Source organism: Megalops cyprinoides, chromosome 3, assembly GCF_013368585.1.
Source record: "Megalops cyprinoides isolate fMegCyp1 chromosome 3, fMegCyp1.pri, whole genome shotgun sequence".
NCBI lineage: Eukaryota > Metazoa > Chordata > Actinopteri > Elopiformes > Megalopidae > Megalops > Megalops cyprinoides.
Genome location: NC_050585.1, coordinates 49,123,255 through 49,146,701, shown reverse-complemented (window position 1 = coordinate 49,146,701; position 23,447 = coordinate 49,123,255). Strand labels below are relative to the sequence as shown.

At 40.4% G+C, this 23,447-nt stretch overlaps 3 protein-coding genes and 4 non-coding genes across 8 annotated transcripts; 1 reads left to right on the top strand and 6 right to left on the bottom strand.

Moving 5' to 3' along the window:
- Nucleotides 1–34: 34 nt before the first annotated feature.
- On the bottom strand, nucleotides 35–4,383 carry rpl23a (ribosomal protein L23a). The gene is made up of 5 exons (XM_036524645.1): nucleotides 4,310–4,383; nucleotides 3,023–3,203; nucleotides 2,301–2,477; nucleotides 1,958–2,027; nucleotides 35–97 (listed from the first exon to the last, which is right to left on the bottom strand). Exons 1-5 carry the CDS (start codon nucleotides 4,332–4,334, stop codon nucleotides 83–85), a joined length of 468 nt encoding a protein of 155 aa, XP_036380538.1. The 5' UTR covers nucleotides 4,335–4,383; the 3' UTR covers nucleotides 35–82.
- Nucleotides 167–237, bottom strand: LOC118775817. The gene has a single exon (XR_005004881.1). It is a non-coding gene; the product is annotated as a small nucleolar RNA SNORD42 (small nucleolar RNA).
- On the bottom strand, nucleotides 2,108–2,171 carry LOC118775816. The gene has a single exon (XR_005004880.1). It is a non-coding gene; the product is annotated as a small nucleolar RNA SNORD42 (small nucleolar RNA).
- On the bottom strand, nucleotides 2,815–2,885 carry LOC118775820. Its single transcript, XR_005004884.1, has one exon. It is a non-coding gene; the product is annotated as a small nucleolar RNA Z17 (small nucleolar RNA).
- On the bottom strand, nucleotides 3,451–3,523 carry LOC118775821. Its single transcript, XR_005004885.1, has one exon. It is a non-coding gene; the product is annotated as a small nucleolar RNA Z17 (small nucleolar RNA).
- A 949-nt stretch (nucleotides 4,384–5,332) lies between the features above and the next one.
- On the top strand, nucleotides 5,333–11,970 carry rab34b (RAB34, member RAS oncogene family b). The gene is made up of 11 exons (XM_036524795.1): nucleotides 5,333–5,594; nucleotides 7,292–7,432; nucleotides 8,404–8,495; nucleotides 9,237–9,302; nucleotides 9,882–9,983; nucleotides 10,094–10,158; nucleotides 10,449–10,500; nucleotides 10,615–10,696; nucleotides 10,804–10,894; nucleotides 11,376–11,483; nucleotides 11,707–11,970. Exons 2-11 carry the CDS (start codon nucleotides 7,379–7,381, stop codon nucleotides 11,772–11,774), a joined length of 780 nt encoding a protein of 259 aa, XP_036380688.1. The 5' UTR covers nucleotides 5,333–5,594; nucleotides 7,292–7,378; the 3' UTR covers nucleotides 11,775–11,970.
- A 1,235-nt stretch (nucleotides 11,971–13,205) lies between these two features.
- zgc:174895 (uncharacterized protein LOC100126024 homolog) lies at nucleotides 13,206–18,743 on the bottom strand. 2 transcript variants are annotated; one of them, XM_036525846.1, is made up of 6 exons: nucleotides 18,681–18,743; nucleotides 17,990–18,122; nucleotides 17,524–17,617; nucleotides 16,745–16,891; nucleotides 14,615–14,710; nucleotides 13,206–13,747 (listed from the first exon to the last, which is right to left on the bottom strand). In XM_036525846.1, the coding sequence occupies exons 2-6, from the start codon at nucleotides 18,110–18,112 to the stop codon at nucleotides 13,596–13,598; spliced, it is 612 nt and encodes a 203-aa protein (XP_036381739.1). In that variant the 5' UTR covers nucleotides 18,113–18,122; nucleotides 18,681–18,743; the 3' UTR covers nucleotides 13,206–13,595. The 2 variants fall into 2 exon arrangements, with proteins under 2 accessions (XP_036381739.1, XP_036381738.1); XM_036525845.1 differs by having other exon boundaries at nucleotides 17,990–18,135; nucleotides 18,681–18,741.
- Between the last annotated feature and the right edge of the window lie 4,704 nt (nucleotides 18,744–23,447).

The window sequence follows — 23,447 nt, the reverse complement described above, 5'->3', positions numbered from 1 at the left end:
GGAGTGTTAATTCGAGTCAATGAAACAAGACGAAAACATTTCTAAGAACATTTATTTTTCTGTACACGTCACGATGAACAGTTTAAATGATGCCAATCTGGAAAAGAAGAAAAAGATGTAGTCAGTGAAGTTTAAGACATTTCTGGTTTCTCAGGTTAATCTCTTGAGGCATCAGTGGTTCCTTTGAATGCATCACAGTCATTCAGACACAAAAAAAATAGTTTCCATCATTTGCACAGAAGAGAGATGAACTAACATCACTATTACCCATCTTCATAAGCGCTTAATTTACAAACCAATTACACCTCCATTGAAACAAAGCCAAATGAGCAGCAGCTTAAATGAACACTTCGGACCTTACCCAACCGTCTCATCACCTTTAAGGCACAAATGTTTTTACCAAATCAGGTGTGTTCCACAGGGCACAGCACTTCATTTGAGCAAAGCTGTACTTAGAATGAAGTGCTGTAACTAGGGTACTGACCAATTTTAACTCAGGCACATAAGGAAACTTAACTGGAAGTTAAACAGGGTTGAAATCACACAATACATTCCACTTGGTTAACAGTCCACCCGGGTGTTTTCTGGTCTGTAAAGTTGATCTACCCAGCAAAGACCTCCTAATATATTGCCAATAACATTTTATTGAAATTATAATGTACAAATAAATGTCTTTTCTAGATTGTAGTAAGTGTAATGTGTTTGTAACAATAAGCACTGATTTACATGTTCCGTGTTTTCTTATTCCCCAAGCGCATCACAGCAAAGTTCAGGTGGAAGTGCCTGAACATTCACAAGTGACAGAGTGAAGGCTCTCTGACATGCTTACAACTGTGCTGAAATTCAAAATGAAAGGCTTATAAATTTCAGCTAAGTGTTTGACGGGGAGTAAGGGTATTTAAGAGGTAAAAAAAAAAAAAAATCTAGGCCTAACCATTAACATGAACATTTGAGCAGTTGCCAATACGTATCTACCAAACAAAGTCTTAAAGGCCTAAATGGCCAACTATGAGAGATGGTGGGCTGCCATTTAAAGACTCCATCACATGAACGAAAAAAAAAAAATCAATCTGGTAGGCCATTTGGCTATTTTGGGTTTATCTTTACAAATTTGTGAAAATGTATAAAAATGTCTCAGATTTCAGATGAGTGAAAGGGGATTCCAAAGGATCTTGGTTACAATTTTGAGCTGTTAGTATTCTTTAGGCAAAAACACCACCACCTCAAGGCGAGGTCCACAGCCATTTTGGTTATACTCAAACTGACAATGGACAGACTTTTTTCCACAACCACAAACACACTGTCATTGCTTGCTCCTCAAACACTTAGCACCCAACACGATGTCAGTGACTAACAGTCTTCTGCAAAGGGGTTCTTGGATTTTCCATTAATGAAGATAAAAGAAATGACATTCAAGGTAAAATATTAACCCCCTCAGGAAACCAATACGGCAGTGTTTTAGGGGTTTCCCCCAGTATTTTTCTCTGCAAGATTTATGTTCATCTACACTGCAATAATGTGGGTTACATTCCTCCTTGATTAATGCCAAACACAATGTCTCAAAGTTGCTGTTATTTCCTTGGTAACAGAAACTCAGCGATCAGAAATCCCTTGTATTACAACTATCTACTCTGTATTTACATAGTATGGCACTTCATTCTCAGGGGTTAATGTTTTCAGCAAAAGCTTTATTCAGCCTTTGACGTTGACAATCTGATCCATATGGTATTTTTCACCAATATGACCTGTTTATATATTACGACCAAACCAGGGTAATTTTAAATCACTGGAGTCTGGCTGAATACATGTGCAAGCCTAAGTGGTCTGCTAACGCCTTAAACCGTAAAATGTATTTTACCTTAAAGTATAAAATACATATTTGAAACTTGAGGCCATAATCGCAAATGAAAAGGACTGCTGGCCTTATGACATTTGGCCAAGGGTTGAGGGTTCTCACCTTGTTTGCAACATCCAAGGCATCATAATCTGGTGCCAGACGGACGTATGCCTTCTTCTCACCATCAGGCCTAAACAAGGAAAATGGGACAAGGTTCATTTATCTACTTTTACTCCAGCTGAAGCACAAGCTTAAAATGCCCATTCACATGTGAATCAGTGGTTCCTTTGAAAACATCACGTTTCAGACACTGCAAAGTTTACATCACTTTCACATGAATTACTTTTGATACAATTCTCACATTAAAAGGTTAAAGTATCTTTAATACGGTTCTTGAACATTCCTGATTACTACACCTTCAGAAAAGTCAATTTTTGGACACACACTAAAATGTTGAGAGTACCTGATCAGTGTGTTCACTTTAGCCACATCGATGTCATACAGCTTCTTGACAGCGTGTTTGATCTGATGCTTATTGGCCTTAACGTCCACAATGAACACCAGGGTGTTGTTGTCCTCAATCTTTTTCATGGCAGACTCGGTGGTCAGAGGGAACTTGATGATGGCATAGTGGTCCAGCCTGAAAAAAGACATCCCAATGGGTTTACCTGGTCAGTAAATTGCTTTGTAGTCCAACTACAACCTTAGCGCTAACTCCTCTGGTGAAGAAAACATTTAGATTAAATCCAAAATCATTCCTGAAACCTAAGCCCATAGAAGAAACCGTAATTTGTCTACCAATATTGCTGATTTCTTCAGGGGATGTCAGACACTTATTCCACTAAACCCTTAACTGTCTTTCCCCTAAAACAGACTTCAAAGGTATGAATAAACCTTACAGGTAGGGGTCATTAGAAACCCATTATGTAACTGAACACTTAACTGTCCTTCCACTGGAACAGACTACACAGCTATGAGGTGCATCAGCGTTCATAAGCTGTAATCATGCCAGATCATGCTTTGATCGCTAAATACCATCATCTGCACCCCATCTGAGAGAAAAGTAAACCTCAAGGTTTAATCTGACATGGAGGGACACCCAAGGACCAAACCTAAAACACTGCCTGGCCATTATCCCCCCCTAACACCTCTAAAGACGAGACATATGCAGGCCCAAACACATACTTGTTCCTGCGAGGAGCACTCTTCCTAGGGTACTTGGGCTGCCGCCTCAGGCGGAGGGTTTTGGGTCTGCGGAAGGTGGGAGAGGTCCTGATCTTCTTCCTCTTGTGGCTGTGGACGCCCTTCAGCACGGCCTTCTTGGCCTTCAGTGCCTTGGACTTGGCCTCAGTCTTGGCTGGGACAGCTGCAGAATTGGTGAGGAGATACAGGTTCGTCACAATTGTGACAAAGGGATTCGGTTTTACATGCAGTTACACATAGATAGCAGCACACTATCTACTGCCTACACTTTAAACCTTACTTTCAGTGGTTTTGCTGGTACAACATAAGAAAATACCACCAGTTAGACTTTTTAAAAAGTCGAGAAAAATAAAGATCTGAAAATAGCCTGCCATTATTTAAATAAAACTCGGTAACTCTACATGTACAGAGGTGCATCAGTTTTAAATTAGTATGAATCATAGCAGGTCATGCTTTGATCGCTATTTAGACATCACGTGCACCATTCATTTTGTGTTATCAACGCCCTAGTCAACATATACTCCGACAAACCATAGTCAGCTGTGAACACTTAAAGTAAGTCTCAATTTGGCGGCCAAATGAACCTTTTGTAAATCTGACAATGACGGCCAGCTATATACAGCCTGATACTGGAGACAGACGTGTGACACACAGAAGCGAAGTCGCGGTAAGCAGCAAGTTCGTACCACAGTATCAAATCGCTCATGGCTTTCCATGGGTCCCCTGTCTGTCTCCTGAGTTTATGCCCAGAATCTCACAAGAAAATTGCAAAAAACCCAACACGCAACAAAAAACGGTATTATGTTATGAGACATTACACTGGCCATGCCTAACGCTGGCTGCCAGTATCTGGTGTGCAATTCACCCTCAGCCTTCACGTGGACTAGTTAGCTAGGCCATTTATACAAGCAATAGCGCCGTGATACACTTGCTAACAATTTCAGCTAAGTGACGTGATCAAGACTGCTCTATCTACATAATATGGGCTACCTAAATACATATTTCTACCAGCTGCACGTAATATGAAGCCAATGAAGCAAAACATGACAATATCATTAATTTAAGACATTAGCTTAACTAGCTAGCCAACCACATGCCGCACCGTATCTTACAACCTCATAAACTGTGAGTGTAAAGACAAAATAATGCGCATAATTCACTGTATTCAGAAAGAGGAAGTATAACATATTGACTCTGTGCGGATAAAATGCCAGTTTCCATAATATTTCTTAAGTATTTTAACGAAATTATTACTAAGGCTTCACGCACCTTCCTTCTTCGGCTTCGGTGCCATCTTGGAAAGGAAGGATTGACGGGGTTTCTCTCGCTATATTACAGGGGTGAGGAAGTGGGAGAAAAATCGCGAGACAACCAATGCGTGTTTTGAATCATGGGAATTGTAGTACAAAAGTTGTATGCTACTTCCACCAGAAAAATCACATTGTTCACTAAACTGAGAGTATTTTCAAAGGACTGAGTAATGCATGTGTTGAAAACCTAAACCAAAAGATATATTCACGACCTGTTCGTGTAAATGAACATTTAGACAGCTAGCCTTTTCATATAAATGTTTCTTTTTCGCCATTTCTCCGATTAGGTGGGGATTCAATCTAAGATACGTGATGTTACATTAATTATAAGGAAAACTGTACGATCTGCGGCTCATTACATTATTTCGTAATATACTATGCACGTTTTACCGAAGGATTTACAATTCAGTATTGCACTTGGTCGCATACAGGCGTGTGTACCATCCTCAATTTTTGTATCAGCCATAATTTCACGGAGTTTCGTCCAAATACGTCCTTAATTTTATGCTACCCTGTTCGTAGACAGGCTAGCCTACAATAGCACAGTACAAAATGGAATGAATTTATATGCTGTAACACAGAGAATATGAAGACAATTACAACTTTATCTGACATTCACTCCGTGTTGAGAGCCAGTGTAGCTTTTGTGCACATATAACATGACGTTGTAACATCTTGATGTCGTAGCATCCCTTCTGATACGCATCTCCATCTCACAAAGAATGACTGATAAACTCTACGTTTTCATCCACCGCGTAAACGACTTCATCATTCCTGAGTACAATAACTGACCAGTAACCAGACTAATTTCAGTTCGGTCGGCGTCGGCGGAAAACCTCAAGACTCGTGCATTTAATGATGGAGGCCGACAGGGGGAGCATTTGACTCTAAACCACTCTACTGTGCCAGCGAATGAGAGTGCCTCTGTTTTCAGAGTTTAAAAATCCAAACCAGGGTTGACTCACTGCAGCTTTTAATCGAAGTCATCTGTTTGCGGTGCTGTATCCAGTACTGCCTCTTCCGCGGGTCAGGATTTACGAAGGGAAGAGGCTTTCTTTTCGGCCTTGATGTATTCTCAAAGAGGGAGCTTTTCGCAAGCTAGCGGTTCGTCAGTTTTTGTTACTGTAGCTCTGATCACGGCAAGAAACCATCCCCAACTTTTGTCGTAGCTTTCTCTCTTCTAAAGTATTTGGAGGGGATACCACGTACTGTAACCACCGAGGAAATCTGCAAAACAGTTTTAGGTATGTACTGTTGCTGGTAAAATGTTGCTGTAGCTTGCTAGCATGCATTGATATGCAACAAAGTAACATAAATTTCTTTTCGCAAAAAGTTAATGAATTTGAATATACTTTCTTATAATCACGTTGTAGTGTTTGTTAGTGTTTTTATTTCATTTGAGTCCAGCTGAATGATACTCTACCCTGAGTGTTTTTTTTTTTTCCCATCAGTGGTGTATATTTAAGAAATGTACACTCTTATACGTATTTATAAAGTATTGAGTCGTGTAATGGAGACTTGGTTTTGCTTTGTGTTTTATATCGAAAATGTACACCAGTTAAACATATTTTAAAGTCTGCGGAGCCATGTAACTAGTTTCACTGAGAACCATCCCTTGGTTAACAGCCCAAAACAACATTCATATTAGCCAATTGCTACAGTAACAGCTATTCTTTGTTAAAAGATTACTGTTCCTGCACAAACGGATTAGAAGAGATTAGACAGATACAGACTAGACCAGTCGACAGTCATTTTATCCTCGTAAAGATAATACTTATCATTTTTATATGTGTGCAATGAATTAAAACTGATGAACATTCCATATGCATAAAACAAGCAATGTTTTCATGTGCGGGTTAGTGTTGGTTTGATTTGTACATATCTAATAGAAAGTTTCTTCTATACTGGTAATTTTCGCCCACGCATTTTCGCAAAATCTCTGCTGCTGTGTTCGACAAGGAGTCAAGGCTGACACAACGTCTGACCATTCCACATTGCGTATCATGATGTTTATGCAATGTTCCCGGGCCAGCGGGATACGGCCACATGCTGGCCAGAGGCGCAGAGAAATTCTGCCTGCACGAATAAGCAGTACCACAAGTTTCTCATTATTGTTTTCCCATGGCTATGAACATATAGCGTGTGGGTGTAGCAACTTCTACTCATCGTGACCCTAAGGTGTATTTTGTTGTGAGAATGAATTAAAAATCTGTTGCCAGTTGAGTTTTGAGTTTATTTTACTTCATATTCTGTTCGTATTCCCTCATTTCGTTTAGAGATTATTCCCATGACAACTTACATTTCAACTTCATTCAGACTGAGGTCCTTACAGCAACAGTATTGAGAAGCAGCCATTAAAAAACATCTACAATAAGAATAAAAATATAAGCATTTTTACAGGAGCTAAGTTTCTTAGAACAGTGGCCTTTTGTAGATGTTGAGTCTCCTTTCAATGCTATTTTGACACTTACAGAAAAGTTGCTATAGCAGCTGGTGACAGGCTGGGTTTGAGTTGCCAGAGAGACTGTGTATACTTCAGCAACAGATAACACAACAGGGTAAGCGGGTAGGAAATTGGAAGGCTGTAAATGTGCTGCGTTATATATCCCAGCAATCCATTTACTCTGGCCTGGAGCCAGCTGGCGGTGTCCAAGGAAGGACGGACATGAGGAAGAAACGAGGGCCTCAACAAATGGCATATTTCCTCCATCAGTGAATGGTGTTATTCTGTTGGTACTACAGGTGTACAGGTTCTCTCTGAATAAAAGTGGACCATGCTTTTATTTACACATAAAACCTATGTATGTGCGTGTATGTGTAAAAACTTATATATAAAATGTTTTTGGCTCATTATGTTTGGCATGAAGGATCCTTTATAGACCTAGAGCTACAGGAGGTCTGTCTTCCTGGTTTGCAGGTGTGTCAATTCTTTCTGTTGCAGGTGAGGTTTGAGATAAGTGTTGGCTCCTGCAGCATCTCCTCCTCAGTCACCATTCAGTCTGTGTATGTGCGCCCGTATACCCCCACCATGAGCGTACTTCCCCCTGTCCGAAGGGATCGTGTCATTACCCAACTTCCTCAGGTAAATATTCATTATCCCTTTTAAAGAGGTACAGGACAGTGAAGGGCAGTGTGTTAAAGACTGTTCTACCTACAGTCCAATTCATGATGCGTAGAGGCATGTTTAATTGTGTGTGTGTATAATAAATAAAGTAGATTTACGAGGGAGAGATGTTTCTTTTTCTTTCCGCATTACAGAACAAACCACAATCATGCAGGACACTTCTTGCAAATACTTCAACATTACTTATAAAGTTCTCTGTTTCTTAGGGGAAACTAATATTAAAGTAGTTTATCCTGCCCCAGAAAGCATTTCCATTTCACGATGAGATATTTTACTGTAAAAGAATGATACACACTTCCCACTCTACCCAGCCACTGTTTCTCCTCACTCGCATCACTTTGATCTGATGCCTGTGGAATGCATTGACTCATTGGTTCAAACCGAGCAATAACAGCACCGTTCCAGTCCGGGCTTGCACAGGGTTAAGCTGCCAGTGCACAGACAAGGCCCTTCTGCCGCAGAGCCTAGGCCCCTCAAGTGCCAGTGAGCTGCAGGGAGGGTCACCGCTCTGTGTGTGGTCTGGGTGCAGTGGTGCAGAGTCATAACTTTTCTCAGATTCAGGGTGGGGGTAGGGTAGAACAGGCCTGCACTGATCCACAGACCCATCTTCTGGTTTTGTGGAGTCATTGCTGGACAAACTGGGGCGGCAGTGTAGCATAGTCGTTAAGGAGCAGGACTCGTAACCAAAAGCTTGCCAGTTTGATTCCCCATTGGGGCATTGCTGCTGTACCTTGGTCAAGGTACTTAACCCACAATTGCCTCAGTAAATATCCAGCTGTATAAATCGATAATATTGTAAAAAAAAAAAAAAAAAAAAAAAATGTAACTGATGTAAGTCGCTCTGGATAAGAGCATCGGCTAAATGCCAATAATGTAATGTAATGTAATGTGATGTAATGATCAGTATGCCATTGTTACTGTCATTCCAGTGTTACACAAAGGAGGCTGCGCTGCACACGAAGGACAGCTTCCACACCAAGGTGAAGACGGCATGTCAGGAGCACCGGACAGGCACAGTGGGGTGAGCTCCTTTCTTTATAAAAAATATCATTCAAACGTGGTAATTTTCATGAGGCAGTCAAGCTAATTTGAAGTTTGTTTTTGGATTTCTGGCCAGCTCAATGGTCACCAAAAGACTTGCAGAAAGATAGATACTGTAGATAGATAGATAGATGGAGTACTTTATTTATCCCCAAGGGGAAATTCCAGTGTTACAGTAGCAATTCACAAAATGACAAAACACGCATATAACTTACAGAAACACATACAATGAGGTAGATAGAAACCCCAAAATGCTTTTCATTTGTGAACAGAAAGGAGGGTCAAACTACTTCACCGTGGTTGCTGGTGACTGAAGGCAGACAGCAGCAATAGGAACACTTCATTTCAAGTGAAAATAATAAAATAGTAAAAATAACATTCCTGGAGAAATATAAATGGATTCATTGGTCCAAAGAATAGAAAGGAATACTAACTTGTTACAGAGAGTTACAACTCCTCACTTCCTGTAACAGGGAGGTGTTATGTGCCTATGATTGGTTTTACAGCTTCTACTCTCCAGTGATAGAGTTCTCTACTCCCAAGATGACTTAATTGACGTAATTTACATGCTAAATAAAGGTTAGGGTAAGGAGCAACATGAAAATAGTCATTCTGAAGTGTAGTGCTGCTTTAATTAAAATGATGGTGTATCCATTACACACTGAAGTGAAGTGAAGTGGCTGATGTCTGATTTCCTTTCTGTGTTTGTGGCTTCTTGCAGGTTTAAAATCTCCAAGGTCATCGTTGTTGGTGATGTGGCTGTGGGGAAAACCTGTCTGATTAATAGGTAAGCAAAGCTACGGATAGAATGCTTAATGTTTGATGGGAAAGCACCTAGGGCTCCGAACAAAGAGCTATGTTTCAACAGATTAATATGCAGTCACATAGTCACGTGTAGCCTTTAGCATACTGACCCAAGGTGTCTTGGTAATGAGAGTGAGGAGTAAGTTCTCATAGAAACAAGCGACCCAGATATCCCATCAAGCCCATTAGCAAAATGTTGCCCTGTAGGGTTTCATTCACAAAAATGGTCAATTTCAGCTCTACCCAGCCAGTAAATTTATCTGTAACACTCAGGTGATTGGAGAGAAAGATCTTGAGTCTGATTGCTAAGCTCTGAACATTTGGAATGACCAACATATCTGTGGGGGCATTGGAAATGAACTGGAAGGGGATGGAGAGCTGACTTTTCTAATTATTTCTGTGACCTTGACCCCAGGTTAACTACCTTCTAATGTGATGATTTTATTTCCCTCAAATTCCTGTAATTAGTTTTATGCAGAAATGCCGTCAGAGTTCATTAATACATAAACGAGAGGACATTTCTGCATTTCCTTTTAGCCAGATACTCTGTCTCATCTAACAGATTCTGCAAGGACACTTTCGACAAGAACTACAAAGCGACAATTGGGGTGGACTTTGAGATGGAGAGGTTTGAGGTGCTGGGAGTGCCCTTCAGCTTACAGCTGTGAGTTTCCTCTTAAGTGGGAAAAGGGGGGGGGGGGGGGGGGGGGGGGGGTGCGTCACTGACCGTAGCCTGTCTCAGCACACTCACTGCTCTGCCTCTCCGCTCTGCAGGTGGGACACTGCTGGACAGGAGAGGTTCAAGTGCATTGCCTCCACATACTACAGAGGAGCACAGGGTAACCAAATCAAGGCATTTCCATAATCATTTTTCCCCCCTTGAAATCCTCTTCATCTTTATTTATTGGCTCATTCTTTGAAAACTCTTAGCATTGTGATGCACTTATTTGGAAGGCGCTCTGCATAAGAGCATCTGCTAAATGAAGTAATGTAATGAAAATATTCAAGGTGAAAGTCAAGGAAAAAAATGCAGTTTCATAGAATAGGATGTTAATGATGTCAGTATATGCTTGATGACCCCCACTGCCAGGTCTAATGTGGCTTCTTCCTTCTCCTTCTCCCCCGTCAGCCATCATAATTGTGTTTGACGTGAATGACGTGGCCTCGCTGGAACATTCGAGGTAGGACTCGAGCAGCGATACTCCCCCCAGCACCTTCAGGTAAACGGGGGGTGATTTAGTTTTTGTGTGTGTGAAACCTAACCAATCATTGAGCGCTGCTGTTTCTGTTTAAAGGCAGTGGCTGGAGGATGCCATGAAAGAGAACGACCCCTCCAGTGTGCTGCTCTTCCTTGTGGGAACCAAGAAGGACCTGAGCGTGAGTGCCTGTCAGAAGCACCTGTTTTACACTCAAAGGCACGGTGCTGAAATTGGGTTTTCGCCTCAGGTGTGCAGCTCGCTCACTTTGTCCGCTCTCCGTTTCAGTCTCCTGCTCAGTTCTCCCAGATCGAGCAGGATGCCATTAAACTGTCGGAGGAGATCAAGGCTGAATATTGGGCCGTTTCGGCGTTGTCAGGTGGGCTGCATTCTCGGACTCGGTTACCACTGCATGGCTGATATTGTGACTCAATTGTTAATGAAAAGAAACTGAAATTTATTCTAAGAAGGTACCTGTTCAGAAGTGTTGAGCTTGTCTTCCATGTTGTTTCCTGTGATTAGCATGTGGGTTAGCATTATGGCCCATAATTCTGTCTCAATAAAAATTGGGTCTCAGACACAACCTTTGAATACTCAGTCTCAGTTTGCAAACCTATAGGATTTAGTTTAATGATTATATCATTTGGTTTAACAATAAGTAATTCAGACAGAAATAGGATTATAAATACCTTCTGTGTTATGGAGATTTTGAAATCCAGGCTACATATAATAGACAAAGCACACAGAAAGTTCTGCTACAACATACACCATAGATGTTTTATGAAATGATTGACTTGTGGATTAGTCTTTACACTTTAGACAGTGGCGTGTTTGTGTAACTGATCGCCATGGTGCTGCAGGGGAGAGTGTGAAGGAGTTCTTCTTCCGAGTGGCATCGCTGACGTTCGAGGCTAGCGTACTGGCTGAGCTGGAGAAGAGTGGGGCGAGACGCATTGGCGATGTTGTCAGTGAGTATCACACACATCCAACTGATTGACATTTGAGCACTTTTAATTTCTTCTGCTGTCCCTCATCGTATGGTAAATGTTCTTCTTGCATGAGCAAATGGATTCTGAGGCAGCTGGGTGGTTAAATGTCTCTGGGAAATCATTAAGCAGCAATGAAATATTTTTTTTTGTAAAGGGAAAAAAAACTTCATTATCATTCTGTTTCATGTTGTTCTTTTGCCAGGAATAAACAGCAATTCCAGTAACATGTATGCAACATCCAAGAAGAAAAAGCCCAATTGTTGTCAATAAGGATAAGTGGTACAGTGAAAGAGTGGATTACCTTAGTGGGGTACCAGATCAGTAAAAAGCATAGCTTTGTGGGAGAATGTCCACTGCAGAGCCACAATGATCAAGCCCTCTTAACAAGACCAAGCACGAGCACTGCATGGGCACTCCACTCAGTACTGACAGGTTTGTCAGAGAAGAGGTTGGGAGTTTAAAGCTGGCCGTGAAACTTTATCCTCAACACATTACCATTGCATATAGTTGCAGTTTTTAGCATTGTTAGTTTGAATCTTAAGTGTACTTGAGTGTACAAGGTAGAATTGAGTTTGTGTTTAGAGGTACATTTTATCATGTCATGGTACTGCCTTATATATGAATAGGACAATCATTTTAGTGTTGAAGACATATTTCTTGATATCCAGTTTTTGTTAGTTTCATGTTTGGAGTTTTTAAACCCGTGTTCTTGTTTACTATTGTGTCATGTGTTTGTGTAGTAATGTCATGCATGCGCCACTTCCCATGACTGCCTATGAGAATACTTGGAAGTACTTCCTGGAGCATGAGATTCCCATGTCTAGGAAAACAGTTGACTTGTTTACTAAGGCCTCATCAAAAACGAAAGCTTCATTTTTACAAATGAACGCTGCAAGTGTGAGAAGTCAGTTTGAATATGTGGCCAAATAAGTGCATACATTTTAACAAAGGGTACAAGGTACTCATAAATAAAGGTACATACAGTGAATTTTCTTGTTTTTTTTTTTTTTTTTTTTAATGGAAACCTATAAAAATAATTCAAGTTTTGAACACTATGCCATGCAGTATTGTGCGGTACTCAATGCAATTATTGTTTGGCCTATTTATGTGTCAAATGAAATAAAAAAATATTTCAAAACTTTCCTTCTGTAATACTTGTTTGTATAACACTGGTCTGACTTAACTATTGAAGTAAAAATAATACATATTTAGCACTTTTCCAAATTTAGTTTTATTAAAATTAGAAGAAAAACACAATAACGCACATCTCGAAAATTCAAAATTACAACTACACAAATGCAATTAATTTCTTAAAATCTCATGTAATATCATTCAACTGTAAGGCTGTACATACAATTCCAAAATGAATGAACCTCCAATGAAAGAAACCTCCATTTCTTTTAAGAAGTATGTCAGTGCAGTGAATTGTATAAAAATCTTCACAGTTTAGGAAAACATTGCTCTCTTAAGACAATGCCAAGGATGCAAGCTGCATTGAGACACATTACATTGTTATCAGCACATTGTGACCATTAATATAATATAATATATATATTTAATATATAGCAATAAAATTGTTTGTTTTTGTGTAATATCATGAGATTTGTGTACCCCATGAATTAATTTATTATCTTCTCACTATCTTATTGTCAATAATTGTTATTTATCACTAATAATATCATTAGTAAAAAATTGCTGCGCTTACAGTAATCAGTTCTCCACTTAAGAATCAACTCAGTCATTTGGAGGAGGACATTGTATAAAAAATGTAAAAGGGAATATTAATGTGGAGAGAATGTCAGTAGTTCCCCATTGTTAGAGCAAAAAAACAGAATCTGAACATCATGAGACAAGGGTGGCCCTACTGACTGCTGGAGCCTTTTTGTTTCCGCCTGTTCAACATCATCTCGGCCTTAAACTCCTAAAACAGTTTCTCCTCCCAGCTAGTATGAAGTTTCCATAAGGAGGAGGAAAGAACAGGAAAAGATTGCTTTCACCTGATGTCATTCATTCCTTGTGTGAGATGTCTGTTCGGGGGACACTGCTCCCTGCTTCAGGCTGTGTTGTAGCTCCGTGTAGGTGTGGACTTCTTCACTGGGCAGGGCTGGGGAAGCTCTTAAAGGACTCCAGGTGCTGCTGGTCTATCTGTGCTTGCAGCTCCTCAGGGATGCAGTGGGAGCACCTGTAGTTCTCCTTGATCCACCGTCCTCCTTCGCTGTTCTCAATGGCGACTGCAGCTACACCTGTGCTCACACACACACACACACACACACACACACACACACGCACACACATACATGATTGTAGGACAAAGAGCCATGTTGGGAGAAGAGGAAATGGATGTAGGGAGTTGGGCACTGTGTGGGAGAAAGTGCAACACACCGAATGAGGCAGATCACAAGCCATATGCTTGAGGTGGGAAACTGAGGGCACTTTTGTCAATATGGAAAAAAAGTACCATTACCTCCTATTACAGAAACACAGAACTGTTACTCCTACAGTTTTTACTCTCATATTTCCTGCTGTTGATCATTTTTTAAAAAAAACATACAGCACTTCACAGATGAACTTTCATAACAGCTGCATCCTTCCATTCCAGGAAATTGTTCTAAAATACACCACAACTTGACCAAGTACAGCAGGGCAACATTCTGGAATTCTTTGCTGGCATAACTGTTTTGACTAGTAAAAGCTATGCAACTTATTTTAGTAATGTTAATGGATGTGAATGGACTTTTCTAACTGAATGAGCAATATTTTGTGCAGAGCAGGTTTGTGGGTTTCAATCCCAGGCCCCTTGAGAAAAAAAAAAACTTCGCTAGTGGTTTGTAGGAGTAACACAATATGTCAAGCATCTTTCAGTTTGCTAAAAACATGTTTTTTGTTTTGTTCTGATGCAGAGTGCTTATTTTTTTTATCTCCACTGCTGTTATTGTATTGACTCTTCTTGAATGTATAAAGCTGTAAATCTTAGATACATAAAACTGTGAACTGAAAACATGTATCCAAAAATAAACACAGATGTTTAAAAGCCCCACTTGATTGCTGCTCTCTTTACACGCACAACAGCAGTGTGAGGAAGTGAATGAAGGGTCGTAACTGTAGCTCACCTACAACAGTGGCTCCCAGCTTCTCTACCAGGGAGATGGCTGCCCGCATGGTGCCTCCTGTTTCTATCCACTGGTCCACTATGAGCACACGGAGACCTGCCACAGAAATGCAAACAGCAGCGTAGCATAGTGGTTAAGGAACAGGACTCGCAACCGAAAGGTCGCGGGCTCCATTCCCCGCAGGGGCACTGCTCTATACCCTTGAACAAGATACTTAACCTGCAATTGCCACTGTAACCAGCTATATAAATGGATAACATTGTTAAAAAAAACAACCGTAACTGATGTAAGTCGCTCTGAATAAGAACATCTCCTAAATGATAAATAATGTAATGTAGAAAGAAAGGAAAGAGACAGGCAGGCCGCCTACAGGATCTGTCCCACAGGACATTAACTGCAGCTTCAGTAACTACCTCTTCAAATTTTGTTAAATGCTACTCAGGTTGAACTAAATAAGAGCCGAACTGAATCCTACTTATCGGATTTTGAATCCAGCTGGAAGGTTGTGAACACATGGCCTGGTAAATCAACAGCTCATAGTATATTCAGTTCAGGCCTTACTTATGCCAAGGACTTCATATGTAGTCTTCTTTGCAGAACTATGTCTTTGCATTCACCTTTCAAGAGAAATAATGAGCAAAATATGCAATTGCGGTATAGTAACCACAATGACTTATGATATCAAGTGATTCATAATTTATCAAATAATTAGTATTAGTGATGAAATGTGATTTTTTTTCTCTCCAGCTAAGTGCTTTTTTTCATCTTCTCTAAAATATTATATGTTTTTTTAATTGCTTGTGTTCATTTCATGGCTTGTTTTGTTTAAATCATTCACAGAACATTAGCACTCCATTTAATTAAAAAAAGATAGTGCATACAAACAATTCACATTAAAATACATTTCTCAATGAGAAGAAACCCCTGGAGTTTAGTGTGATGCAATAATTAAGAATACATTCCCTTAGGTTACATGTTTACCAGATGCTGTTATCCACAGAAATTACATAGCTTGTGATTTTAATGTTATCAGTTCAGACTGAGGATACTGATGAGTGGTACAACACCAGTGCTCTACCCAGGAATTAGGTACGAGCCCTGATCCTTTCTGCTACACCACACTACTGCTGGACATACAATAGGAAGGTTGCAAACTCACTTCCCTGATGGGTAATTGCCCTTACACCCTTGAGCGATGTACTTTACCAGAAATATTTCAGTAATTGACTAGCCATAACAATTCATACAAAACTGTCACTATGTAAGCTTCCCAGGACAAGCACATGTGTCAAACGAATGACATGAGAGTTTTAATCTGAGTCACATAGGTCTCTTCCCATAGCCAAGGATGAGGGAATGGGAGACAACCCACAATGCAATTTGAGCAGTCTTTCACTCCTGATGGTGTTCTACTCATTTCTGCAAAAATCAAGCCAGGCCAGAACGATGTTACCCCCTCATGAACAAGAACGACAACCACTACCCTGTCACACCATAAACCCACATGACTGTTTAGCAGTACAGGTATACCACAGTTAATGAAGTAGATGCATTCCATGAGGCTACTTCGTTATCAGAAATTTAGTTACCAGAGACATAAATAACATGGCATGTATTGGTATGTGCTCCAGGACTTCAGAAAATGCATTTAATTGGCAAAATATTGTTAACTACTAAAGAAATAGCATCAAATGTGCCTTAAATATGAAACATGCATACTCCAACAAAAGTGCCACTTCACTTTTCAGTTCACACAGTCACTCACAGTCACAGTGTATGACTATTTTGGATGGTTACTTTATAACTGACATTCATGAGAAATCATTAAGAGAGGTGAGACAGTTTAAGACAAACTCGTGAAACCTCATCACTGATTAACTTTTGGTAATACATTGTACACTTACACTTGTTTGAATTCCAATCTGTGTTTTCTGGAGATTTTTAACACAAATGTTTTTTTCCTATTAAAAAATACATACGTTATAAATGAGCTTCCATCTCAGAGAATTAATTAAATGAGGTATACCTGTACATCTTAATCTTGTATATTTGAATGGTGACTGAAATATGCAAAGTCTAATGGGCTTTCTTCATTTGCTTTAACAGATCAGTGACAGCTGGCCCACTTACCTGGTTTTAAGACGTCCAGCCGTACCTCCATTAGCTTTTCTCTGCCAGAGTAATCGCTGTATGGTTGGCTTTCTGTCTGCACACATAGGTGTCCTGCTTTGCGGATGGCCAGGAATCCTTTGCCCAGTGTAGTTGCCACAGCCGATCCTGAAAGCCATTCAAAAAGCACTGCCTTACAACTAGTGACTGTGTGACATTAGGAAAACCAGGGGAGTTGACCTTTTTCTGTAAATAATGATATAAATGTGTCTATGAAGATTGAAATAAGAGGCAGTTCTCACAGTTGGAGCCTGCCTAGCAGAGGGCCAGACTCTGTGGCAGTATCAGCTTGCCAGCATTATACATTATATGAATCAATACTTTTCAGCAGATCCTTATTACCACCTGCTGCCAAAATCCAACCAAAAGTATAGTACAGATCCTTAAATGGACAACATATTGCATGGCCACAGACACTTAGATGAACAATTTATTTTTTAATTTCAGTTAAATGGTACTTTTGACATTTTTGTCACATGTACTGGTCATTGGGTAAAGCCTCGCCCCTATTCTCGGTAGAGGCATGGGGGACACCCAATGTTCTGAGCGTAAATTTAGTGTCTTCCTCTGCGGATCACATTTCTCTGTGATATTAATAAAACACTGCCCGCATGGAAGCTTCAGGGATCCAGACTTCAGAGACAGGGAACAAACAGCAAATGAAACTACCTCTCTGTTTTGCTCACTCTGCCTGTCTCCAACTGTCAGATACTTTGATACAGATACAATAACTCTTTTACCTAGGATGAATCCCATGGCATCAATGCCAGCCACCAGGTCAATGGATTCATTTTGGAATGGCTGGAGTAGGTCCTTCACACAGTCTGACAGAGCCTAGATCAACCCCACAACAGACAGCACTGACAGATGGACTTTTATTCCTTTTTCACTATGATGGACAGAGAGTAATGATCTCCGAAGCACTAAGGAGTCACCTGTTTATGCAATAACTTACAGCAAATTGTTTTCATTAATATTAGCATGACAGACAAATGGGAAAAAACTCTTAAGGCTTATATTAAACATAAATTATCATGAACAACTGTAAAATACATAATTCAACCACAAGCTAAAACATTGCAGGCATCCAACATGAACACAACTATGTCCACTCACTCTTCCCCACTGGAGTCTCATACACCTAAACCTCCCGCACAGCTGATATGGTGTACGGCAAAAGCAGAGAATCAGTCTGTCTCTGTTTACCTGGTGGTTGCAGTAGAGCCTGGATGGGTCCAACCAGGCAAAGTTCTTTCCCTTTGTATTTGGCGCCATGAGTGACAGGTACCAGCCTCTCCCCCTTTCGTGTGGCACAGCCAAGGCATCCATTCTTGCCTTTCTGGAAGGTCAGACTGCACAGAGGTTAGGTTCGGGGAGGGACAGAGGCTTGGGGTGGGGGGTGGAGGCGGGGGCTGGACATTGGCAGGGCCAGTGCCTTACTGATTTGGTAACAGGAAGGCATGTCTGTGTGACTGCACACCAGTGAGCACGTGGATTTTGGGACTACCGTGTTACAGCTGCAGATCTATTCTACAGCTCTACCATGCTTTTGTATCTGCTGCATTATTTTGTATATATTCCACAATACCGCTGTCCTGTTAGTGCTGTCAAACAACAGCTCTCACAATGAACAGGCAATTGTCAAAAGTGCTGAAAGAGGAAAAGAGTAATCAAAAAAATACTGACAGTGTGAATATTAATATTTTTCAAATATTCAGTTTTTACTTAAATTGCATAAAATACTCTGAACAATAACAAACAACATGAACAAGATCCCAGAACCTGAGGTTAATGTAGCTCAGTGGCAGTGTTGGGTTCTAGAAACAGAGCAATTTGTAAGTTTAAAGTTTATGCACACAGCAAACTAAAAGTTCACTAAAAGCATCTTCTAACTTACAGTGATTTCTTGATGAAAATGTGTGGACAGCCAGGTTTTAAACCGAGGCATAGAAGGCTGCAAGGTCACACTTTGATCCGGAGATGGTTGCTTTTGTCACTGATTCAGCGAATCACCAAGCCGCTGAACTCTGTCAAGTGACTAGGCAGCCCCTTCCAACATTACTGGGCCAAGAGCCAAAACCAACCCACTTTCATTAACTATTTTTGGTGTTTTCCACACAAAATCCCTTTTTCTTTATAGTTCATATATATGGAGTACAAAGATGAGTGTATATGAACAGTGATGTCTTTGAACTGATGCCCACAAATGAACACAGAAACTAAACTTGCTGACACCTGATTTTGCTACTAAAGATACTACAATGGTATGCTTTTTTTCTAAGAGGCTGGTGTAAAAGAGGGGATTTGGGGGACATTTTTAGGGGAAAGGTGCTCTAGTTCAGTTGGAAAAACTGAAATATTGAACGAAACATTGATTGAAATGTAACACACAACCTAAAACAACGTAGGCCTACTTAGTTCTATATTTACAAGAGAAGCATAGTGTATTTTGTAATTTTATTTCGTATCTTTGCCAGTTGTGAGGAAAAAACAGACTGAGTCAAAGGCTCAGATTTCGAAATAGTACTATCGGATGTCATTGGCTGGTGGTGTGTCTACTGGCATTTAGTAAAAATAAGGCAGTGAAAAATTTTGAGCTACATGAAATGGTAAAAATACCACATTTTACCACTGTAATTTAATGCGAAATTATTGAAAAGAGGTGGGCAATCAAAATTCTAGCTACATAGCTACCGGGCAGATAATAAATTAAAACTTGTACAAGTATTATTTACTAGCGAAACATATCCTATCATTTTAAAGCAAACGACAAGAAAGGTTTATATTCTTGTGTAAAGTCAGAGAGTTGACATAAGACCATGAGAACAAGCTTCAGATACGTGAGTTTTGGGGTGAATGGGATAAACTTAACACGTCTGCTGTGTCAACAAGCCAGCTCTGTAATGCTAACTCGTTAAGCTAGCGCATTAAAATACACAAGCAATGACAATGAAATACTAGCTCTCAGTGGCAGCTATCCTTAGAATCGGGCAGGCCAACTATGGGGAATATTGACATTTAGCGAGGTATGCTTTGCTAGCTTGCTAGATAACAGGACAGTTTTTCAGATACTTTTTTTTTTCTTTTTTTGTCAGTGCATCAGATAACATTAGCGAACGACGTACCGTTACAGCAGAGCTAGCTGGGAAGACAGCTTGCTGCGGTAATCCGTTATGAGGCTATGAGGTCATGTTAGCTAATTAATTTAGCAAGATAAACATAAGTTAATGCCATATTATAACATTTATCTCAAATGCTGCGTAAAGTCTGCTGTCAACAGAATCACAGTTAAACTGAGATTCCTTCACCTTATGTAGACTGTGCTTGCTCTGAGCTTTAAGTTGACGTATAGCCTACTACCCTACTGGTACACACTCTTGCCAGTAGTTCGCTAACGTAAGTTAAGTTAGGTAGGTAAGGTCAAGTAAAAATGATTGGAGGTCAACAACTAACGTGACTGGTGATGGTATTTTTCATGTAATGTCCCACCACATGTTTCACTATTAATACTAGTAAAGTATTTGGAGAGGACAATCTCAAATTATGCTTATTTGACTTAACTTCTTGTTTGTGTAACATTATTCTATGATTTAGATACCTACTTCGATACACCTGTTTTCCAAACGATAGACTTTATTCCAACTTGTATGATGTGTATATCTCCACTTTCAAGTATTAAAAAAGGATTTAGGAAGTATTTTTAATCATACAAACCCCAGAGAACCTCAGAATACTCTTCAGAAGGCTCTATGCTCAGCGGTTATCAAGGCTGCCAGAAGTGTCCCCCTGGTGTAAGTGTGGTGTGGTTCAGAATAGTATCATGTCAGAACCTCTCTATATGAGTGGTATGTTATGTGGGTTGCATTTTTAACTACTAAACTAGAATCAGTAGGTATATGACAACATAAAAATTTTACCAAAATGTGAGGGAGAATATATTACAATTATGGATGTGTCTTTTCTCCCAACAGTGGTGCTTCTGTGCTCACCAGTTCTCCCATCAGGATGATGTGCAATTTGTTTACACACACAGAACATTTGACAGCAATCCATCACATTCTTATTGTATCCGAGCAATCGTATCTTTGTGTGGAAAAAGAACTGCTTGTCTAAATTCAAAACAGAAATGCAATGGACTTCCAGCAATGTGCAGAGTACCAGTGATCCAGTGACCTCCCTGGTGTAGTGAGCCAACATTCCACTAGCATCACCATACAAGGAAGGCCTTGTATACCTAACCCCATATATCCTAAACAATATCAAATGATTTCTGCCTTGACTTACCCCGCAAGTGAGTGCAGGGCTGTCTTAGTGTTTTTTTTTTTTCCAACCTCTGTTAAATGGACTCCAGATCCCGTCTGTGTAGTCTGAGTCTACAAACCACCATGATTGTCAGTCTTCTATGTCAGTCTTCCCACCATGTCATCTGGTGTAGTAGCCAAAGTGTGCTTGCGTGTTCAACTACTACATGCGTGTTTGTATTTCACTTTCAAAAGAGTTCCATTTTTTCTTTTAGTACAGGTATTGTAAATGCTTTATAGAACTGCTTGATGCTACTGGACTTTAAAATTGTGATTTAACTGTGGAAGGACTCTGCAGACATTTAGCTTTTTGCCATGCAGGCTTTGTGGTCGAAGACTGACTTTACACTTTGTTCATGTTCCAGAAGTGTTATATTAATGGATAACGATAGATATTTATCAATCTAAAATTGTTAGCAATCCTTAATACAGGTGACTGCCAAAATAAAGGAAACACCTGAGTAAATTAGGCATACAAAGTACATTGAAAGCGGGTGCATCCACGCAGGTGTGGCTGCTGAGTTAATTAAGCAAGTAATGTACCATCATGCTTAGGGTCATGCATAAAAATGCTGGGTATGTCCAATTGCCCATTATTTTGGTGACCATGGCTACAAGAGTTACTGATTTTGAGAGAGAGAGAGATGGAGAGAGAGGGGTGTGTGAGAGAGAGGCAGAGAAAGAGAAAGAAACGGGGGGGGGGGGGGGGGGGGTGAAAGGGAGTGAGCAAGTGAGGGACAGAGAGGCATAGAGAGAGAGAGAAAGAGAGGAGAGAGAGAGAGAGAGAGAGAGAGAAATGACAATAATGTAGTGTGAAAGGGAGTGAGCAAGTGAGGGACAGAGAGAGAGAGAAAGAGGAGAGAGAGAGAGAGAGAAATGACAATAATGTAATGTAGGAGAGGGGTGGGTGACAGTTGGGGCATGTTTGTCAGAAGCATCAGTTATGAAAACTGCTCAACTTGCTGTTGTTTCACAAGCAGCAGTGGCTAAGGTGATGTTGGCATGGAAGTCTGAAGGAAAGGCATCACCGGCTAAGGGCAACTGTGGTCAAAAGCGCATACTCCTTGGTTGTGATGACTGTGCTTGGTTAGAGAAGCAAGGCAAAAATGACCAGCAAATAATTCAGCTGACTGCAAATATCAGTCTGTGTGCATGAGCAAGCAGTTTCATCAATAATAGCCTGTCAAGAACTTCATAGAGAGGGTTCTATGGGTTATACTTCATAAACCCCTTTTACACTAGAAAATACTGCTTTTAAGTGAATAAAGTAGTGCAAAGAACAGAGGCAGTTACCTACCGTGCAGTGAAAATAGTCATATGGTCACACGAGTCATCTTTCACCCTGTTCTCAACAAGCAGGTGAGTGCATGTGTGGTACATGCCCAAAGAGGCCTACAAGCCCGAGTGTTTGTTTCCCACGGTGAAGGGTTCTTGCAGTTGAGCTGTGGGTGTGGGGTGCATTCTCATGGCATGGTTTAGGCCCACTCAACCAGTTCGAGGGCAAGTTAAATGATAACGAACACAAAGCCATTTTGAGTGATTGCCTTCATCCCATGGTGAAGCGTTCCTCTCCTGATGGGTGTGGTCGTTTCCAGGATGACAATGGCCCCATTCACAGGGTATGAGTGGCCACTGAGTGTTTTGATGAACAGGACAACAATGTAAACTGTATGCCACAGCTGTCTGTCACCATATCTCAACCCAAACGACCACTCATGGGAGAATCCGTGGCAGTGACTGAGAAGAGTGTTTTTCATCAACAAAACACCAAACAATAGGATTTCTTGTGGAAGAATGGCATCACATCCCTCCAAGAGTTCCAGACACTCATACAATCTATGCCAAGGTGTACTGGAACTGTCGATGGGTGTCAACGCCCTATTGAGACGCTATGTTGGCGTTTTTTTTTTATTTTGGCAATTACTTGCACGTGCACTTTGGTTGCATATCATATTAGCCTTCTCTGTTTGTGGACACAGAAAGTCACGCTATGCTGGTAGCAATGCCATTTCCTGCCATTTTCCTGCCTGAACATTTCACATTTTAAAGGAATATACACAAATGGCTTCATACTTAGTATGTCATGACATTAAGCCAGAAAGTCTACTTCTTCACTTTGACAAACCACTCATTTCTAGACACCACAGTGAACAAAAAGGTGTAAAATATGATTTTAACATTTTGTGGTACTCAGACTCTAAGATGATAATATGGTGTGTAAATTCCTCAGGCTAATACATGTTCAATCTTTGTTGGATTAACAAAGAGATCATGCCCTTATGGTACAAGATCAACCTGCATAACAAACTTCGAAATATCAGAAATGTACATTGAAGACACTGCTGGAGAAAAAACAACCAGAG